General features: G+C 39.0%; 1 protein-coding gene across 1 annotated transcript in view; it reads left to right on the top strand.

Moving 5' to 3' along the window:
- The first annotated feature begins 4,591 nt into the window (after positions 1 to 4,591).
- The window catches only part of LOC122778373 (storkhead-box protein 2-like), a 39,522-nt gene continuing 20,760 nt past the window's right edge, over positions 4,592 to 23,353 (top strand). The window contains exon 1 of the mRNA XM_044040196.1: positions 4,592 to 5,296. Coding sequence (XP_043896131.1) covers positions 4,957 to 5,296 — 340 coding nt within the window. The 5' untranslated portion in view covers positions 4,592 to 4,956. The remainder of the gene's footprint in view (positions 5,297 to 23,353) is intronic.

The following is a 23,353-nucleotide window of genomic DNA, read 5'->3' as shown; positions in this document are numbered from 1 at the left end:
TTTATGGACGAGGTGGCTTGGGTTTGACACGTGTGGTCAAGGAAGGGTTTGCAACCTGTGGCTCGAGAGCCGCATGTGGCTCTTCAGTGCCTCTGCAGTGGCCCCTTTTAGCTTTTGGAAAAACATTTTTCATCATTTCTTTCAAAGTGAACACTTTTTTTAAGGGATGATAAAGCTGATAAATAAAAGTGCTTTAATATTTCGTCTTTCATATGTGTCACAAATGTGAAATTGAAAAACCTCCCCAAACCCAACCAAGTTGTGTTTGAAATGTGGAGAGCCATTTCCAGCTCTTAAATCAAGTCATGTACACATTAAGAGTCCTGTCCGTCTTTGGATCCACATGAATATACCAGCAGGTTTTTTCAAAAATCCAATTCATTTTTTATTTTACCGAAACCTTTCATTTTATTTATTTTCTACAAACAATGGGGGTCTCAAATATATGCCAGTGTTTTTTTCACTACTTAAAAAACAGTAGTGACATTTCAACAGGTTTCTTTTTGTAATTTTTAAATTTCATAAATGCAACAAACTACGTTTTTTAAGTATATCTATATATAAAACTTTATATATGATCTTAATTTTACGGGTCAAATAGGTTTTGCATTACCCCCCAGGCTTGTGTGTGGTCACTCCTGGGGCCCGGTTCAGAAAGCAGGTTTAGTGAAAACTCTGAGTTAGTTAACAATGAGATGAGGGAAAGCCAGTTCAGCTTATCGCTGAGTCAGTTACCCCAGCAACATACTCCGTGAACCTAACCTGCTCACTGGCAGGTTTTCTTCAACAAACCCTGAGTTCCTCTGTGTCTCCTCCTCCTGCTGAGCCTGAAGCAGATGTCTACTTGGGCGTATTTCCACTCGCGTCGGCACGACGCGGTTTAGGTTGAATCTCCACAAAAAAAAAAAAGTACATACTCAACACACCCATTATTACAAGCCTGTACGTCTACTTGTCTTAACATATCACCACATATCGAATCCAACCTCCACACAAGCATCAAATCTTGATCAAATCAATCAAAAAACAATATTTTGCCAATATTTTAGAGACGCCCCCAAAAATCTCACAAATCAGTTTTCCAGGGGAGCTCATGTCTCATTAAGGGAGGCTGAGACCCCCCTGACTCCCCCGTAGTTCACACCAACACTGTGACTGTGTCAGATTGTGTTACTGTGTGTTACTGTAGGCTCATCATCACTGTAGACACTCTCTGGTACTGTAGACATCATGTGTCAGGCTGTGAAATGTTCCTGTCATAGATCCCATCATGATGGAGATTATAGCTGATGTGGATATTTCTGATGCAGCTGGAAACACTTTAACTTCAATGTAGTTTAGAAGTGACTTTTGAATCTAACTGCAGATGAAATCTTAATGTGCTTTGACAGCATTTCAGCGACTGCGTTTATATTTACACGTGCAAATATAGTCATGAAATAGCGTTGAGCAAAATGTTTGAATGTAAAATTAAGTCAAAAAAGTGAGTCCATTTGAACATGGACACTTAAGTTGGACTTTATCATTATAGGTCCACAAGTAAACTATGTTTTATCAGTTTGATCCATATTCTCATCTTCAGTTTGTGTCTGTGTTACAGCTGAATAAATGTGTATAATATATAATATATATAATCAAATGTAACATATGGTAGGACTGCAGCATTTCAACATCCATTAATGAAGTTAAAGTCTGTTAAATGATGAATGAGTGGATTACACTGTATAAAATGCAATAGTGTTCATTTATTGACTCCTCTCTTCACATAAATGTCAAGGTCATTGGCATGTGTTAATATTTCTGCTCAACTGGATTAAAATGGAGGCTGTACTCTTTGTTTACCCGTTGCCATGGTGAATCGTAGTATCAGAGCTCCATTGATGATGGCTTTTTTCATTCCCAACACACACACTTAACTCAGAGTGAACATACTCAGAGCTGATTGAACTAATGCTGATCAGCTGTTCTACAACCCAAAACTCAGAGTTTGACAGCTCAGAGCTGGTCAACCTAGAGTTAAGGTTTTAACTCAGACTTTGTTGAACCTGTTTTCTGAAACGAGCTTCTGATGTGTAGAAAAACAAAAAAGCTAACACACAAACAAACAAACAAACTCACTAACTAACTAACAGAACGAATGGGTTCAATGCAGAGGTCAAATTCACTAATTGGTAACATTCACTGCAAAATTTCATTATGTCCTCATAATGACAATAACAAATTCTTGAATCTTGAATCTTGATCTAATTCTACTCAAAAGATTTTCAGATTGGATTTATTATTATGTCATTTCTTTGATCAACATCACTGAACTGATGTTCAGTGGTGCTGCAGTTTCTCACAGTAACCCCTGGAGGGCAGGAGGCACACAGTCACTCCCACCAGGAATAACATCAGTTATTTTACAGTAAATAACTTTTGTGTATGGTTATCCTTGTATCATCATTCTAATCATCTGTCGATATTCTACTTACACTCTCCAGTGAGGAACAGGAACCCCTTTGAGTAATGGATTCAGACTTGTGTGTCTGTGTGTTTGAATGTTTCTTCTTTTTTTTCCAGAGACAAAATCAGAAACTCAAGACTGGCTTGATTAGAATTCAGTATGGTGAGAAAATAGCGCTGATGTAATATATTACTATTGAACACTGAAAACTGTGGGTGTCATCCACACTAAAATACATCAATTCTGCTCTGGATATCCACACTACCCAAGCATTAAAGAGCCCCCAAAACACCACTGCTGCCTCCATTTGTGTTAGAAAACTAAAAGGACAGAAACAGAGATCTTATGCCCACATTCACTTCCTGTTTAGTTCTTATTGATCACAACTTTGTTATAATTTGTGAAAGCTCTATTGACACTCCATTTGTTCCCTACAGTTCAAATCATCTTTTACTTAACATAAATATTCCTTATCATACTTGTACATAAAGTATGTTGCTATATTTGCCAGAAAAAAAGAGGGAAATAATATTAACAATAAGGTAAGAACAAACAAAATGTCAATGTACAGAGTAACAGAGAAAGAAGTGATATTGCCCCAATAACCAAATAAAGAAAGCAAAAAGATACAAAGCCGTTTTAAATGTGTTGGGTCCATGTTCCAAAGTCCATAGAGACCAAATATCCATTAAAGCAGGGGTCTCAAACTCAAATGACCTGTGGGCCAATGACCGTCTCGTCTCCGGGCCGCAACTTTGAGACCACTGCATTAAAGAGTCCATCTTGAATTGTATTATAGATATGATCATTTCAACAATGAATGTTTTGAGGCTGTGTCTGTAACCAGAGGACTGGAATAGTTTTTTTATTCAGCAAATTCTGAAGGTCTGCCCAAAATGAATACTTTAGGGTCAGTTTTTATTTGAATGTTTTAAATCATTTCTATTTACTTTTTCAACCCTGAGCAGGTCCATAGAATATCTGTTACGTCCCCCTTGTGGCCACATCCCCAGAATTGTTATCTCTAGCGAGAATGGCTAGTGTTTTCAATTTTCCAATCAAATTCTCTCCAGCGTAAGATTAGACAAGATGTACTTTATTAATCCCTGTAGGGAAATTCTGTTTAATTCATGTTACCACCTCCTTTTTCAGATCAAGTTTCAGTGCTTTGTAGAAGTTTGAAATAAATCCATGTTTACCATGTTTTCTTCAAATTCACATTTTATGAGAAGTTGTTCTGCATTTTTTCACCAGAGGGCGACTCAGTTTGAATAGACTCTAGATCTCACTTGATTAATGACAGTCAGTCAGTTTCAGGTCTTTTTCAATAGCACAGGAATTATTTTCCCATTAAGGGTTAAATATACAATGAAGTATGGCACATGTGAGTGGGTACCAGTGTGATTGACAGCTGGTATTGTCTAATTCCTTGGTTCTCAAACTGTGGTACATGTATCACCAGTGGTACATGAGCTTCCTCTGATGGTATTTCAGAAAAAAAAGAAAAGAAATATCATTCTACTGTATATACCAGGGAATTATGACTATAGTATGTAGAAAATGAAACAAATAAAAAAAAGTTAAATAAAATCTCTCGCTCCATCTTAATCTAATTTCATTATACCAGTTAACCTCATGCTAACCGTACAACATGCCTTCAACTTAAATTGTAATAATTTGTTCCGGTGACTTGATTTTTGTCCCCATAATGTGACTGTGTGACAGATTTAGGTCCCCACAACATGAGTATTACCTGGAAAACACACACACACACACACACACTGAAACAAATGGGTTAATGCCAGTAACTCTCACTTTCTTAGGCTAAATATAAACGAATTTGAAATAAAAAAAATAAAAATTTAATTTGAAATTGTCTCCGGATGCCGTCAGTGTTACTCCCGCTGCTTCGCGGAGCTTGGCACTGGCGCTGCCTCTTTACCTGGATGAGACCGTCACCGTCCTACATCTTGCCGTTCTCCTCTGCGCCGGACCGGAGCGAACCAGTCCACAGACACGACACCGTTCTCCCGCGGCACCTGACATCGTCTCTTCGTTAACCCTGAAGAGGGGAAAAAGCCCACATACATACATACAGGTGTCCCAGGAGAGCGGACTGCTGTCGGAGGTAGGGGGGGCGGGGGGGGTGGCCGTATCTGTTGCCTGGGTGAATTCATTAACGCGTTAGCATCCAGCTAGCTAGCCACTGCCTTAACCTAACGTGACTACGGGGATTACACAGAAAATCACGAATGTCAGCTCTGGTTTGTGGTGGACGGTGCTCCACGGGAAGCTGTAGGAAATACCGGGGTCGGTAACGGGCCGATACACCGCGTCCAGAGAATAAGACGGACATAAAAGGTTCCGCAATGGATTTGATGTGAGAGCTAGCGGGCTAGCTTCTCAGAAACACAGCAGAGTCCGTGCTACATGGATGTCTGATTCCCACTGAGGTGTCTCACATCATGAAAACACTGCTGGAGGAGGACCGCTACTAGACCCATACGATAATGGAGTCTTTCCTGCAGATAGCTCCCCACTCCCTGGCCATAGTGCTGTCCAGGGTCGGTGGTGGGGAGGCGGTGGGGGTGGCCGGGGTGTCGGAGAGCGACGAGCTGCCGAGGCACCACACTGGTTACGAGATTTTTGCCGATTTCAAAGCCGAGAATACGCAGCAGCATGTGTGGAACCAACGGATTACCGAGGCTGTGTCCGAGACATTCTTCCTGGGCTGGATAGACGAGCACGTCCTGCTGATCCAGGGGAAGGAGGACCATCTGGAGGTGCTCAGGGAAGGATGGATGCGGAGGTCCCTCAATCCGCCCCGAGGATTCACCATCAAGTACCTAGGTAAGGCCTCTGCACTAGAAATAGGACCTATATGATATTATTCTGCATTGCAATCATTTATTTTAATTTTCAGGAATATTGTGAATAGAGAACATTGTAAGCATTTAATTTGTGTAACTTGAAAATACTGTTTATTATAGGCGCAAGTAGAACTGTGTACTGGCAAGAAAACCAAATAGCAATATGATGTGATACATATCCAGATATAAGGGTGTCAACACATTGCTCTGTCATATATTGGGATAGTTTAAACATGGCAATATATCGTGACCCCACATTTTTTTTATTTTGTTTTTTTAAACAAAATAAAAAAATGTTTATTTTTCAAAAAACTCTCAAAAACATTTTTACTGTGTCACATGAAATGAGATGTTAAGAATATGACTGATATAGTTGCATAGCACTTCAAATAATTGATATAATACTATGCAATGAAATATTGTTATATTTTAGTGTATCAGTATTTCTTTGTATTCCAGGGGTTGTCCACACGTAAAAGAGTTTAGGTGAACCTGCTGAAGTTTTTTTTTATCATATTGGCGTTTCATCCACATGGAAACAGTGTTTTGTGAACCCCGTATTTTTTTTTCACAGTGGGAAAATTTGAAAATGCCACTCTTGAGTTTTCGTGTAGACAATCAATACACTACTTTGGGAAAATGATGATGTCACAGTCTCACCTCTGTTTTACGTTTGTTGTCATTGTTGTTATCCTCATCTTGTGTTTGTCTAAAACTTTATTTACAAAAAATAAGTTTGTGTGTATGCTTTATGCGCATGCTCAACGCCTTTGTTTTCAGTGTAGCTGTGTTACAGCGCCATGTACAGGCCTGACATGTGCTACAGCGTCTAGAGTCATTTTGGGGGTTTTGTGTAAATGAAGACAGGAAAAGAAATTATATCTGAAATGATATCATACTGGCATAATGTCATGATGATGCCATGTTAACATGGCATCATCATGACAAAAAACAGATCATTTACGTTTTAAATAGTCATAAGCTTTGTTTCCACCAAGGGGTACATTTCAACACTGAAGGGTAAGGTGTGGAATGTTAAAACCTAATATTTCTTGTGTTTCCACCTCAGGGTGTGTATGAGTGAGTGGATGGCAATATTGGTGTTACCTCGAAAATAGCATGACATCAAAACAGTGAGTGTTGCCAGTTAATCCAACAAAGAAGAATGTGACAAAATAAACACTGCTGGTAACCGATATAAGTCATTAAAGTGTAACTAAACCCCTAAACCACTTTTTTTCAAGCGTAATTCAGTGTATATGTTATCTAGTAATATTATTTCCCGATCCAGGTGCAAATATTCAAAGTTTAGTGGCAAACAGTGAAATGTTACATGCTGTCATAGCAATCAGCGAATCTATTGCCTTGTACTTGCATACTTGGGAAGTACACACTTGAGAAGTAGAAAAAAAATGACATGTAATGTAATGTACGACTGGAGTACATACTCACCAAGTACGGGAGTACACAAGTACGATCTCTTAAATTGGAACAGCGGCGTACTTCCTTGTTCTACTGATTGAATGGCGGGTGGCGCCGTGCTTAAGCCTCATTACTGCCACCTACAGTGTTGATAAATGAACATATAAAATACTTTTGCATACAAATGCATATATGTTATTATTTTCACATTTTAAATAAAATGTATTTAATTTATTCATTTATTTTTGTTAAAATATACAGTACCATGTGGAAAATAGATATAGTAGTAGTATACATATATGTGTGTATGTATACATATATATATATAAAATACATTTATTTTTATATCGCTTTCCATTAAAGTGCTTTACATTACAAAATAAAAACATACACCATAAAATGTACACAATGACAAGATTAAAAATGATATAAAAATTAAAGAGAAAAATTTTGTAAAATCTCATACACAGTAAAAACAGTTATCCTAAAACAGCATAACAATTTGAAAACAGGAAATGGACAGTTAAAAACTATTAATTAAGAGACTGATACACAGTAGTGAACAAATGCGCCTTCAGCTTTGATTTAAAAACCTCAACAGTGCTGGCCTGCTGACCTCAAGAGGAATAGTGTTCCACAGCATAGGAGCCCGAAAAGAGAAAGCTCGTTCACTAACTCTTTTCTTTTTGACAATTGGGACAACTAGGCAGCTGCTGTCCTGAGATCTCAGTGACCATGTGGGCACATAAACACATATTAAGTCTGATAAATAAGAAGGTGCGAGACCAGAAGCCAATACAGGACTGATGTGCTCGCATCTATTTGTTCCCATCAAAATGCGAGCCGCTGCATTTTGAACCATCTGCAAACCTCTGAAACTTTTCTTTGGCAACCCTGACAAAAATGCATTGCAATAATCCAGCCTGAATGTCACAAATGCATGGACGAGCATCTCAGCATCTTTTAATAAGAGGATTTGTCTAATTTTTGTTGTTTTTCTTAAATGGAAAAATGCTGTACATGTGACCTCCTTAATGTGAAGAGAAAGATTCTGGTCAAACAGTACCCCCAGATTCTTTACTCTATCTTAACAGTGAATAACACAACCATCAATCGATCAATCAATTGTAATATTGTCAAACTGATTGCTCAGTTTTACTGGTCTAACTGCTAACAACTCAGTCTTACCTGAGTTGAGTCACAGAACATTTGCTGATAGCCAGGCCCTGACAGCAGTCAACCAGGCTGTGAGTCTATTCATATCAGACCCATTTCCTGCAACAAGAGGCATTTATATTTGTACATCATCAGCATATAAATGAAAATTTACCCCAAAAGAACGCATTATTTAACCCAATGGTGCTAGGTACAATGAAAAAAAAAGTGGACCCAATACATAACCTTGTGGAACACCATGCCTTAGAAGACAAGTCTCAGAAAAAACATTATTATGAAAGACACGATAATTTCGTTCCGGCAGATAGGACTGTAGCCATTTAAGCACCTGAACTGAGATGCAAAGTTCTTAAGCGTATCCAAAAGTATTGAGTGGTCCACTGTATCAAAAGCGGCACTAAGATCTAACAGAAGCAGAACAGATGTTGAATCTGAGTCAAGAGTCTACCAAAAATACTTTGGTTAAGGCTGTCTCTGTAGAGTGCTGGACACGAAAGACAGATTGCAGTGGCTCAAATAAATTATTTAAAGATAGAAAATTTAAAATTTGAGTGGAAACCACTTTCTCCAACAATTTTGATAAAAACGCAAGATTTGAGACGGGTCTGTAATTGGCCATGGTGTTTGTGTCTAGATTAGGTTTCTTCAACAATGGTTTGACCACAGCATCTTTGAAAGAGACAGGGCAAACCCCACTGGAAAGTGAAAGGTTAATGATGTTAAGAACATAGGGTCCTAATATTGACCATGACTCCTTGATCACCCATGCAGGCAAAGGCTCCAGAGAGCAAGTAGCACTTCGATCAGCATTAAGCATGTTAGTTAATGTAACCAAGGAAATGAGTTCAAAATCAGAAAGATAGTGACCTAAAATACTGGGCATAATGGCACTACAATTTAATCCACCACCGACTGAATATTGAGGTATTTACGCCCTAATATCCTCTACTCTGTTATTAAAGTAGTCCATGAAATTTTGTGCTGTGAGATTAGTATAGAGGTCTGGCTGCTGGTCTTGAGTTACCTGGGAAACAGTATCAAATAACAATCTTGGATTGTTTTTGTTATTCATGATGATTTTGGAAAGGTAGGCAGCCTTTGCCGCAGACATCCCAGACTGATAAGTAGTCAGACTATCATGCCACATTTGATAGTGAACTTCCAACTTTGTGCTGCGCCACTGGCGTTCATGTTTTCTGCAGCTCGTTTTCATTGTCATTAAAAGATCGCTAAGCCAAGGTGTAGGATTTTTATGTGGACACCCCCGAGTTTTTACTGGTGCCACCACATCAAGAAGATTCAAGAGCGCCTTGTTGAAGTTTTCAATAAGACTAAAAACTGCACCAACCACATCCGGCAATCTCAAATTAAAGTCATAAACAGCTCTAGGACCAATATAGTGAGAAGACTTCTTATGTGAGGACATCGTCTTAAAAGCCAACAAATTGGGGATAAAAATATCAAATAAAATCAGTGAGTGATCTAAAATAGGTAAAACACAAAACTCATTTACTGACAGAGGAAGACCATAGCCCAACACCAAATCTAGTTCACATCAGTGCGTCCACACTGAGCCAGTGGATCATTTCATCAGGACAGGCCGAGGTAACGTTGTGCACTGTGAGCACCGAGCATCTGCTGATCACCGACGACAACGTCGCTGCCAAACAGTCAGATCTTAATACACAAACCACATTTTTGAATTTATATGTGTAGTTATGTTCCGGCAAAATGCATTCTGTGATACATGGCTTTCCCAAGTACGCTCAAGTCACCACTCAATGCATACTTGGTATAATGGGCAGAGCGAGACCACTTCCGGGTATGAGAATCGTACTCGCTGCTCACGTACTTGAGGACAAGTACGGACAAGTATAGATATTGAGAAAGGACAATATTCACACTTTAGAAGCTGAAAAATCAGAGAGCTTGTTTTCGTGACTGTAAAAACACTCCACTATCAAAATATTTGATGATTAATTTAGTAATGAATTAATTATCGATCAATCGTTGCTGCCCTAGTAATGTCAGGAATGTGTTTTTGTAACACTGTCTTGGTAACATCAGTGAAAGCAAAGCTTACACATAATGTAGGGGCCATTTATCACGATTGCTGACATGTTGAGGTGGAGTGGCTCAGTGGTTAAGTCCGGTACCCTGTGTGTGAAAGACATCATGGTCGCAAGTTCGACTCCACCCCTGGCTGATTCTACTCAATTCCATTGTAAGTCCCTTTGGATAAAAGCGTCTGCTAAATGACATGTAATATAGTGTTCCTTTTTTTCCACAAATATTTTGTAATATTTACACACACACCAAACCTGGAACAAAGCTATGACAGAACAGAAAAAGAGCTGCTACATTTGACCAAATCTACGTAGCCAAAAATGTAATTTTGATAAAAAGAAAAAACATTTACATGAGCTGATGTTATTATCACATTATTATTATCCCCACTTGTGGGGATGTCAGGAAATTCAGAAATTTTGTAGACTGGTGACACAGTATAGCTCACAAATGACCTCTACCTTGATTCCTTTAAATCCCAAATTTTGTGTTCTGGGTTTCTATCCTGCCAATTGCTCTCTGGCTAAAAGAGAAAAAAAGATGGTTGATTTGTGTTTACTACAGGCTAGATGCTCATTTGCCCTGTGCTGGAAAAATGCTAATGGTCCTACCCTCTGCCTTTGGCTGACAAATCTAACATCAAGTCTGACTTTAGAAAGACTAACTTATATTGTCAGGAAAAAATCCTCTGCATTTAAAGACATTTGGGAAAGATTCTTAGAGTTTGTTAAACATGCTGATATTGAAAAAATGTGTGCGTGTGTTGTGATGTGAAGTGATTATTTGATGTACCTTGGGGATAAAAGTAAATGTTCAATATTTGCTGTGTGATGGTTGTTGCTGGACTATGTTTAATATGAAAAATTTAATGAAGACATATTTTGTTTTGTTTTTTAAAGATAACTTGTGGATTTTCTCTACATAGTTCATCTTCATCAGTTTCAAAGTCAGACGTATCTGTTTAAATTCCCTCACCTGACCTCACCACTCACCACAACTCACCACCACCTCACCTCAGTTTGACTAAACAGCTGACACACAGCTACTTGTGACTTGCGTGGCGTAGTGATACAGGTCAGAAAATAGTGCCAAACTGATCTGACATACTGATGAACAGCAGTTTTGTTCTTCAAACTTGCATGCATGTTTGTGGTTTAAAACCCAGTTCCCTCATGGAACTACTGTTCTCTCTATCTCTGTATCAGGGGCTGGATATGTGGATCAGGGTGATCCTGAGCCACTGAATCCATCACAGCAGTAATGCCCCATGGCAAATGTATGAGAGGTTAAAGGGCAGTCTCCAGGTGGTAACATAACATTTTGGTGAATAGGCAAAATGGTTGTAAATATGCATCATCAGAATAATTCTCTTTACATGAAACATCAACATATCAATATTTCTGTCCAAACAGTTGCTTTGGTGGATAGGTCTTTCAAAATCATTCAGACATTTTGGTGATGATTAATTGCCACACAAATAATTCCATGTAACAATGAAATGGAGCTGTCCCAGTATTGATTTCTTTTTTCTTACCACAAAAATATGTAAAGCCATTAATACCACTGTGATTATTACCAGTAAGATGTGTTTAAATAAGATAAAAGAAAAAAATGAGATAAAAAGCTCAGCCTATATAGAGAACCAAAAACCAAAAAATGATTTACTAACAAGCTATTTGTCATCAATCTGTGATTAGCTTTTCTGGCCCTGTACCATAGCTGTGGGTCAGAGAGAGAAATCCACAGACCAGTCACATGAAATCTGATATCTCAGTTTCAGCAGCTGATCTAACAGCTGACTGCATTACACACTCATGGTGCCATCAGCAAACCAACCTGTCCTCTAAAAAAGTATCATGTTGATGTAATATAATGTAATGTAATTGTGGATAGAACAACAGTTCAACTGTGTTTGGAAAGAAAGTCTTGATGATCTCAATCAGCATTGATTTAAATTCAGCTTTTTAATGTAGTTCACTTGCTTTAGTTACAGTTGGAGGCCCCACCTGTTCAGCACCCAAATGATTGAGTTTAAGCCATGTTGAAACTATTATCTTCTAATACATTTAGTAATAACATAGATTTTAATAATGGGATACATTTCTTTCACCATAGTCATATAGTCTAATTTACAGCTTAAAGTTTTGGAGGTGGTTTGATTTATGATAAGGTAAAAACATTGTAGGCTTTACTGAGGAATTACTCCATGTTAGCTGGGATTGGCTTTAGCTCCCCCCGTGACCCTCAAGTGGAGGATAAAGCAATTGAAAATGAAAGAATGAATGAGAAATAATTCCACAGTAACCTTTGACATAATGTAACTCAAGTAATCTGAGAGAGAACTAGACTTCTACACCTCCTGCTGGGCTGCTATGGGCAGTTCTACTTAGCAATCGTGCATGTACAGTGCCCTCCTATAGTATTGGAACAGTGAGGCTAATACCTTTGTTTTTTGCCATAGACTGAAAACATTTGAGTTTGACATCAAAGATGAATATGAGACAAAAGAAGAACATTTCAGCTTTTACTTCCAGGTATTTACATCTGGATCCGATACACAACATAGAAGATAGCACCTTTTGTTTGAACCCACCCATTTGTCATGTGAGCAAAAGTGTTGGAACATGTGACAGACAGTTGTTTTGTGTTGCCCAGGTGTGTCCTATTACGTCTTTTATTCAAACAATAAATAGCACTGAATGTCTACACTCAGTTTCAGATTGGGTAGGATAGGTTTTGCAGACTGCATTTAGAAGTGGAACCAACATGCAAACCAGAGATCTGTCTATGGGTGAAAAACAAGAAATTGTGAATTTGAGAGAAGATGGGAAATCAATCAGAGCCATTGCACATTGACCATAGTACAACCATTTGGAATGTCCTGAAGAAGAAAGAAACCACTGGTGTAGTAAGCAACAGATGTCGAACAGGTAGACCAAGGAAAACATCAGCAGCTAAAGGTGACATAGAATGCTTGTATCACACATATATGTTAGTTATGGAGGTCTACTTACATATATTAACTTGTTTTCATGGTTATAAACCTAGTAGTCGCTGCAAACGAGCCGATCATAATATCTCCTCACTGACACTTTTGTCAGATTGGCCAGGTACCTGGAAGTGACGTAATAGATAGGCCAGCTCTCAGATACACAGCTCCCCCTCTGGCACGGTGGATGCTCTGCATCTCAGCAGCTACAACGAGAGTAGTTCTTCTTCTTCTGCGGTTGAATGTACGCAACCGGATGTGCCCGGACTAGTGCCCGCACCAGGAGGCGCTACGGTGGTGAGAGGAGTGGTGAGGATTTTTGATGACGACATCAAATTAAGGAAGTGCCGATCCGCTTCGCAGAGCCCGGGAAAACAATTAAACCCTATTTTCTCAACAGTGACTGAACTGTTGTTCTGAAACTTTAGGGTTTCATAAACGAGCTAATGACGCAGATACACACACACAAACGCAGCGTTAAGTGGAGCTTCCGCTTCCTTCTATGTGGCCTTTAATGACAGAAACATTGTGAGAGCTGTAAAGAAAGAGCCTAAAACAACTGTTAGTGACATCAGCAACAACCTCCAGAGGGCTGGAGTGAAGATATCACAATCTACTGTTTGCAGAAGACTTCATGAACAACTGTACAGAGGCTACACCTCCCAGAACCAAAAGTTCTGGGACAAAGTTTTATGGACTGGTGAGAGGAAGATGAACTTTTACCCAAGTGATGGAAAGCCTAAAGTTTGGAGAAAGAAATGATCTGCTCATGATCCCAAACATACAAGCTCATCTGTGAAACACGGTGGAGGTAATGTCATGGCTTCTTCTGGGATGAGCTCATTAATCTTCATGGATGATGTAACACATGATTTTACTGATTTTACACTGTATATGCCGTTAATGGAACGATTGTTATTCCAATTTTTTGGAATAACAAACCTAAAACAGGGTAAAGGAGTCTAGAAGTTAACATAATAGACATATGACGGTTCAACACTGTGTCTCAGTATTATGACATGCGCTGCAGGCAGTAGTTAGTCCGCTGAGGTTAAATACCTGTAGTTTCCTACCAGCTGCAGTGGGCAATATGGCAAAAATATGATCATATACATTTTTTTACATAGATTTCTATTTTATTTTTTTTACTATTTTGCAAGTTACTGAACGCAACCTGGGCTGCACGGTTGGTGTAGTGGTTAGTGCTCTTGCCTTTGCTGCAAGAAGACCCAGGTTCCAGCCCTGGTTGGAACAAGGGCCTTTCTGCATGGAGTTTGCCTGTTCTCCCCGTGTGTGCGTGGGTTTTCTCCGGGTTCTCTGGCTTCCTCCCACAGTCCAAAAACATGCAATGTGGGGATTAGGTAAATTGGACACTCTGAATTGACCATAGGTAAGAGTCAATGTGGCCCTGTGATGGACTGGCAAACTGTCCAGGGTGTACCCCGCCTATTGCCCTATGTCAGCTGAGATTGGCACAGCACCCTCTGCGACCCTTTGGTGGAGGATAAAGCAGTAGATGATGGATGGATGGATGAACGCAACCACATCGTCTTATACAGACTGCCTTTATCAAATTCCTGTGTGCTTTACAAAGTGCTTTGTTTGGATCTAAAGTGACCTGTTGTCTCTGCTGGCTGTGGTGTGGCTGTTTTCACTCTCAGCATATTGTTTAGGACACCGTCTCTTTGCGTTGAAAAGGTTTGACGTGCTGCCATCCGACGTGCAAACCTTGTCTGTGCAAACTTTGCAAATAACTGTTGTTTGTGCCTTGTTGTTTGGGAAAAAGCCAAACCAGTTCTATATAATGCAAGTGGAGTTCTCCTCCACCAACTCCTCCATTTCCATTTTCATTTTCAGCCATACCTTCCTCTCTGAATCAAACAGTGTGGGGATTGGGAAATCCACAGTGGCATGCGTGTGTGCACATGTGTTTTCTTGTATGGGTGAACACCAAAAAACTTGTATACCTACCAACATTTTGGGAAAGTGAGGACATTTTGGCTGGTCCTGGATTTTTCAGGGTTAACACCTGGTTTTAGTGTTAGGTTTAGAATTAGGTTAAGGTTACAGTTGTGTGTGTGTGTTGGTCTGTGTGTGGGTGTGAGTGTGTGTGTGTGTCTGTGTGTTGGGGTTATGGTTTCTGCTCTGATTAAGAAGAAGAAAGGACAGAGTGCAGTGAAATTCTTGCCACCACCGCAGGCATGTGTACACACACAGTGATGGACTTTCAGTCATCCAGGCAAAATATTTGATCTTAGTGCATTTTTTTAATCTTCTGGTTTGTGTAATGAAAATATGATGAGCACTATTTATAGGCACAGTAAAGACTATGGTGAAGGATGTTTTGGAATCTGAAGTCTCACAAGCCATGTTTCCACTCGGTGGAATAGTTCAGTTTGGTACAGTATGGTTTGGAGTAGTACAGAAATAACTAGCCCCTTCCGCCAATGGGGTTTTGTTTTTGGGAACATTTACTGGATATCTCTGGTTGTGAGCAGCATAAGTCAAAAAGTGAAGGCCCTGGTATACTTCCCAAATACTTTGTTTGCATGACGTGTTTTTGGAACCTCTGAATTTCTGTCCCACTGATAGGTGGAGTATTAAGCCCCGCTCACCAAGAAGAAAACTAATTTATTGATTATAAAATACATGGAATTGACAAAATGATAAAGTCCCTTAATAACATGTCTTATTATCAGTAGGGCTGCAGCGATCATGATGATCTTAATGATAGATATTAATCAATTACTAAATGAGTGTTTTTTTATAATAAAAAGAAGCTTCTTAAAGTAAATACTTTGGTTCATTTGCTCCTTGTAACAACAAAATCATCATGTTGAGGTTTGAGTTGAACACTGATCAAAATTTTTCAATATTTTCTTAAATTTTTATAGAGCAAACAACCCATCGACAGAAAGTAATTGACAGATTCATCAATTATGAAAATAATATAATTGTTTGTTGCAGCCTCAACTTAAAGCCTAGTTTTTTGCGTTAGGCAGAATGTGACTGTTTTTATAGTTTTATTAATTGTTTCTAACGCATGTAAATATCCTTCATTTAAAATCATCATTATTATTATTGGTATTGCTGTTGTTGTTATTCATAATGAAAATCCAAAGACATAAACCAGATTTTATTTGAAATGAAATGTAATTGTTATTTTCAGATAATTGAATCCAGATCATAAATATTTTATTGTAGAGCATATTTACAGTGTATTGTCACTCTCCAAACATCTCAAAAGAAAATGTTCCTCAATATATATCTTGTATATTGGGATGTAGCCTAAAAATACCCAGATATCATTTATAAGCCACATCGTCCTGAGTTAGTGCTGTGACCGCCAGGGTGTGTCCTTCACCACCTGAGCAATATTCATGAGATGAAAGCAGAAGCAGTCATATTTTATGTTATCACAACATTACAGTTTCATTGTAGCAGATGATTTTATCCAAAGACATGCACAGTCACTAACAGAATTATTGTTTTTCCTTAAGAATAATGTCTTTTCACTAGTGTAGCTGTTGTAGATGCCCCCTAAATTAGAATTAGGGCTGCAACAATTATTCAATTAATCAATTATTAATTGTTAACTGAAGTAATCGTCAACTATTTTTTTCCCTATAATTAAAGCAAGCTTTCTTTCTTTGTCTTTTTTCAGCTTCTTAAATGTGAATATTTTCTGGTTTCTTTGCTCCATATACCAAAGATATTAAAATGGAATAAAAATAATCAACTAATCAATTGTGAAAATAATCACTAGTTGCAGTCCTGAGTATGGTCATGTTGCGTGCACTGGATAGAAGCTACTTTTTAGCCTGTTAGTCCAAACTTTTCCCAGAAGGCAGCAGTTCAGTAAGGTGATGTCCAGGATGGGATGAGTTTTGAAGAATATTCTACATTTTTGTGAGGCAGCTTTTTGGTAAATGTTCTCCAGGGTGGAGAGAGGGCAGGACATGATTTTTCAAGCTGTGGAAACAGCTCTCTGGAGTGCTTTCTTGTGTGCTGAAGAGCAGTTGGCAAACTAGCCTGAGATGCAATAACTCGGCTCACTTTGGAACTGGTACAACATTCAGGACAAGAGCAGCAAGTCTTTAGTTATTCCTCCTGGAGATCCTCCTGAATTGGAGGTGCTGCTGTCCCTTTTCCCCAGTGCTATGGTATTTGTATTCCACTAGAGATTCCCAAACCATGCACTTTTGAAGTGGAAATTTCTCGTATGTAGGACAGAATCACTTCGGTGACAGCCACTGTTCCAGGGATACTGACCATTTTAAAGAGCTGAAAAGAGGCCCTATTTTATCACTGTATCAGAAGACGGAGACCATTTTGATATGTAGTGTCACGTGCAGATCAAAAATAAAATCCTATCATAATATACTTTTTTACATCATTCGTTATCAATATATATATCATGGTATAATATTTTAACGTTTTAATTTATCAATATACTGTATATTTAGATATAAAGCTACACACAGGTTGTTTCTCTGGATTCATGAAAAGTTCTCTTCTCAAAGGAGAGTGACAATACATTGTGAATACACTTAAATAAAAGTATCTTCTGTTTATGATCTGTATTACTTAATATACACTTTATACTTTTCATTTCAGATAATACCTGGTTTATTGTCCAGCCCCACCTCCAGTCCAGTGGCTTATTAATGATGGCTTTTATCATTGAGATAAAATGTTACAAAATGTATTTCACCTTTGACCTTGTGTTTTGTTTTTTGTTTTTTTAAGTAATCATCAATTGGTGTGATATGCTGATCCCTTTTAGACTGAGGGACATAACTCCTTCAATCACAGCACCACTGCTGGTTTGAAGGCAGCCAATGCTGAGTCTGGTCCTGGAAAGTTTTAAGAATCTGAATTATAACATTCAGTGCAACATCAAAAATCCAAATTGTTTTTTGTTTTCCTTTTCTCAAAGTGTAGACATGGTGGGTCATTTAAGTTATGTTTTATGTTGAATACTCATGGTATTGGATTGGTGATGTATTGGTAGTCAATTATTTGCCATTAAGAATTTAACAGATTAAGAATTTATTAATTAATAACCCTACAGCATCTGCTTCATTCTGTTTGTTTGTCATTTCCCTGGACCTCACATACCTTGTAGTTATGACTTCTTCCAACAGAGGGCGCATAGTAACCAAAGTGCAAAAAGCAGGAGTAGCCAAAGTTGTTTTTTTTCTTCTTTTTTAGAAGAAGTCAAAGTGCATGGAAACAAATATGAAGCTAAACTAAGGCCTTATCCACACACAAACGTGACTTCCCCTGTACCATGTTGTTCCTTTTTATTCTTCAAAAGTTTTGTTTCAATAAATGACTTCATACACACAAAAAACCCAAAACTACTCTACTCTAAAAAGACATGAAACAAATGTTTGTGGATGTTATGGAATGAAGTAGCGCTCCATCCTCGCAGATGCAATATAACACACATTGCTACATTTCATTTTATATAGATCTTCCTCTAATCACAGTCATTCTGACAATGCATAAACTAACAGCAGCTTGATCTTCAGTGGAGTTACACACATAGTTAAACATCATTTAGGATTATAAACACAAACTGAAATTAGCATGTGATTAAAACTATATTATGTTTCCGAAAAAATGTATTTACTAGGATCTGAAAATGAAACATCATTAAACATCTCACTTGTGTGTGAGTGGACAGTGGGCTCAATCTGTTTAAACACACTTCAACACGCCTCAAGCAACAAATAAATGAATGATTTGATTACATTTTTGTACATAAAGTTATCACCACGTTGCAGAAACTAGCGTCACATTCGCCAGCTGTTCCAATTATGGCTGCATGACACACTCGCGGTGCGGTCAGGTGCCACCAGTGAAACAACCATCTGCAGAGCTGACAACAGCCAAAAAATACATCAACAAAGGATTATTATATACTATGGAAGCATATTGCTACCACACCAGCAAAATACAATCAGAGTAGTATCAAGTTATAACAAGTGTTATAATGTGATAGTTCGTTTTTACAATAGAAATATATTGTTCTTATCACCCTAATTCTTGAAAAATAGAGCTAATCCAGTCATCTGGTGAAAATTCTTCGATTTTTAATATCTATATTTCTAATATATTTAATGAAAATTAAAAAATCTCAATGTCTGTTTTTTTGTCAGTGTGTGTTTCCTTTGGTCAGTGTGCTGCAAACTTTAGAGCCCTGTGCTGATGTACTTGACATCCATCTTTCAAATTGTGTGCACGCTGACGCAAATCTGAGCTTTTCCCTTAAGAACACAAATGGGCTCACTGAGCAGCCATCAGCACGGCAATATCAAGGTAGTGTCTGTGAATGGGCAGCGCTGCTGTGCTTTGACTGATAGAATAAGAAATAGAAGGAGTTAGACAAGTGAAAGAGAGACAGGAGATGTGACCTTTTCTCTTTTTTGTGGAGTTCTCTCTTACACATCTTCTATTACCCAGCTGTGTGTAACTGCTTTTTCCATGTTCTCTCTGCTCCCTCTGCCAGCTGAGCAGCCTCCTTCCTCCTGGTGTCTTTTGTATTTGCAGCCCCTCACTCTGTCCCTCCTGCATTTCTTTCCTCTCTCCATTTGCTTCATGGGCTTTTTTGTCTGTCACACAAGGATTCATGCTTGTCTTTTTCTTCTCTCACAACCCCATGACCCCTTTGACTGACTTAAGCCGTGCTGCCCCCTCATCATTCATGCTTTGGCTCCAACCAAGACCAGGAAATAATGCAACAGGCAGAGACACCAGGTTAGGCTAACAGCTAGCCACAGCTAGAGCAGTGTAGACAACTTGAGTTCCAGCTAAGCTCGTGCTTGTGCTTGTTGTATGTGGGAGAGGGTGTATGGATGAATCAGAGAAAAGGGGCAGCAGGAGTAAAGAGAGGTCACCATGTGTGCAGAGTCGCTGCACAGTTTGCTCTTCTGAACTTTCAATGGTTCTATGGACCTTTGGTCGTATCAATTCTTTTCAAGATTCAAGATTCAAGAGGTTTATTGTCATATGTTCAGTTAAGACAGACGTCACACTGCACAATGAAATTCTTACTTTGCACATTTCCCTGGTCACACGAAAAAAATGAAATAAAAATATATATATATATAACTTATATAACAAAACATTTGATGATAGAAAATGTGTATTTGAGTCTTGTCCGTAGGCATGGTTTGTCTGGAGTCTGCCATTCTGCAACGGTACAGTTTTGATACCTTAATATAAAACTATTCAGACTATAGCAAAGGCAATATTGCATTGTAAAAATAATTAAGAGCACAGATATAATCAAACCACAAACTTTATTTAAACAATCCGATCAGATGAAATTAAACAGCAAACATAAAACCACACAAATTAAATATAAAGTGTAGTACTGTCCAATAAAAATAAACAACATTTTAACCCACTCACAGAAACTTCTTAACACTACAACAACAAATATAATCAAATGTGAACATGACAAGGCTGTCAACGTCCTCATATGTGAATGTGTGTGCCTGTGTGTCATTGCTCCGCCCAGGGATATGGATGAAGGTGAAGTGGTACGGCTGCATGGACAGGTACCAGCGGGTACTCCGTGCGTTTGGGTCCCACATGCGGTCCATCCATTTCTCATCGTACTCTACGCTGAATCCTAAATGATCACACACAGCCGACTTCAACGAAAACGGTGCCTCTTCACCAAAATACCGTTGTTGGTCGCTGTGTATTGAACCGTTGACCTGGTGGGAACTCAAACTGGCAACCTTCCAGTTACAAGCCAAGTTCCGTTTCCACTTGGCCATGAGCTGCCCTGGGTGATATCGCTCTAAAATTGGGACTTTTTGTGTGTTCCATCATCACTGAATCTATGTGACGTTTTATACTTTACATGTAACTAAGTGTAGTAAATATGAAGACAAATTCATATTCTATCCTAATATATTCCAGCAAATCTTATGAAGTTCTTGTACTTTTACTTAAGTGTGGTTTTCCATTACGCCATAGACACCAGGGGAGAGGGAGACAATGGCCTGAAAAGATGTGGTGGGGGTTGTTTTCATTGAGAAAAGCTGAGTGATAGAGCAGCAGGGTAGACATTGAAGAACTGTGAATGGGATATTTTTCTGAGCTTGGCAGCATGCTTGGAGAGCTTCCTCTGGTCTCATAGTAACCCAAAATAAGACTTTGTTAAGAAGAAGCAACTTTCAACATGGGACACAAGCTGCTGGCCGTCATTCATTCAGCTAGAGCTGAAATAATTAATCGACAACTATTTTGATAATTGATTAATCAGTTCAAAGCTTAATGATTAATGATTAAAACAAGATTTACAATTATTTATGCTTCTTACATGTGAGTATTTTCTTCATTTCATTGCTCTGGATAACAAAGGAATCATTAAAAGTTAAAGCCCACATAGACCGGAAGCTCCAATTAACGCTGCGTTTGTGTGTGTATCTGCGTCATTAACTCGTTTATCAGAACAAACAGTTCAGCCACTGCTGAGAAAATAGTGTTGTATTGTTTTCCTGGGCTCTGCAAAGCGGATCGGCACTTCCTTAATTTGATGTCGTCATCAAAAATCCTCACCACTCCTCTCACCACCGTAGCGCCTCCTGGTGCGGGCACTAGTCCGGGCACATCCGGTTGCGTACATTCAACCGCAGAAGAAGAAGAACTACTCTCGTTGTAGCTGCTGAGATGCAGAGCATCCACCGTGCCAGAGGGGGAGCTGTGTATCTGAGAGCTGGCCTATCTATTACGTCACTTCCAGGTACCTGGCCAATCACAGGACAGTGGGAAAGCTCTCGTTGGCTGGCCAATCACAACACAGTCCACATTCTAGGGGTGTGGTTTTGGTCTGAAACAGCGCGGCTGACAAGAGCGTCAGTGAGGAGATATTTTGATCGGCTCGTTTGCAGCGACTAGGAGGTTTTTAATCATGAAAACAAGTTCATATATGTAAGTAGACCTCCATAACTAATATATATGTGTGATACAAGCTTTCTATGTCACCATTAATAATTTTAACACCAATCAACATTTTTTAAGGTTTTCTGATATTTTATGGACCAAATAATAATAATAATGATCGACAAATTAATCAGTTATGAAAGTAATTGTTAGTTGTAGCTCTACACTCAGCACTACAGCTGCACTGTTCAGGCTCAGTGCTTCAGAGCCAATCCGAACATCGCTGAATTTCTCTGGAGCCAATCAGCACTGCCTGAACAGTGTAGAAACAATGGCGAACGAGTGAGTGAACGAGACTCCGAAAAAGTCTGCATGGATTTGGATTCAGTGTACATTTGATTGTAGGTGTCGTGTTAAGTAGAGTGGGTTAAAATGTTGTTAATTTTTATTGGACAGTTAATTTGTGTGGTTTTATGTTTGCCGTTTGATCTGATTATTGTTTAAATAAAGTTTGTGGTTTGATTATATCTATATATAGCTTTTAATTATTTTTACAATGCAATATTGCCTTTGCTAGTCTGAGTAGTTTTATATTAAGTTATCGAAACTGTACAGTTACCATGGCCCAAAAACTGTGATGCATACCGAACCATGGGAAAACTGTACCATTGCACAGTTGGGGCCAAACTTGGTGTTTTAATAGATCACAGATAGGCAGTCACGCCCATCACCTCCCCCCGAAATGTGACATGTTGTCCACAAACACAGTACTGGGTTAGCTATAGTCCTCTCTCTCTACCAGTGGTACCCGCAGCCTCACAGCTCGAGTCTGTTCATATTTCTCTCCAAACTTTAAGTAACACAATGTAGGAGTCGCAGTCCCTGGACTGAAATACAGCAGCAGGGGTTGTGATGCGGCTCGCAGGCTTTCAGCAGTGCTGAATACACCAGACTCCTCTGTTAAATACTGAAATGTTAGACATTTCCTTGCTAAATGTTGGAGATTTAATGCAAGTTTTGAAGATTTAAGCATTGTTCGGTTTGATTCTTGTGTCAGACGTCTTGCTCATGCCTCTTCCAGTGATGGCAATCTGATGACGTCATGCACAGTGTCAGCTCAACTCTCTTGGAACCTCCCCTGAGCAGGTACTATCACTAATGGAAAAGCTAAATAACCACGCTGTGCCGAGGCAAGTTGAGTCGTGCTGGGACCATGTAGTGGAAAAGCGCTATTAGAGAGAGGCCAGCAGTATCGCAAACGTAGACCACAACCTTAAAGCTTCATGTAAATGAAACAATGCTTGTTACTGAAGGCGTACTTCCTGTTGCCAGTAGGTGGCACAGTGAGTCGCTTTGCAGGTCACGTCTTCAACTGATTTGCCCTAAAAAGAAGATGAAAGATAATAGTGACAGGGTGGGAGCTTGCTGCATGCTATTCCTGCAATATTCTTTTGGCCTCTACCGTGGTTGCCATGG

This window comes from Solea senegalensis, linkage group LG12, assembly GCF_019176455.1.
Source record: "Solea senegalensis isolate Sse05_10M linkage group LG12, IFAPA_SoseM_1, whole genome shotgun sequence".
Classification (NCBI taxonomy): domain Eukaryota; kingdom Metazoa; phylum Chordata; class Actinopteri; order Pleuronectiformes; family Soleidae; genus Solea; species Solea senegalensis.
This window is presented reverse-complemented; position numbering and strand designations above follow the sequence as displayed.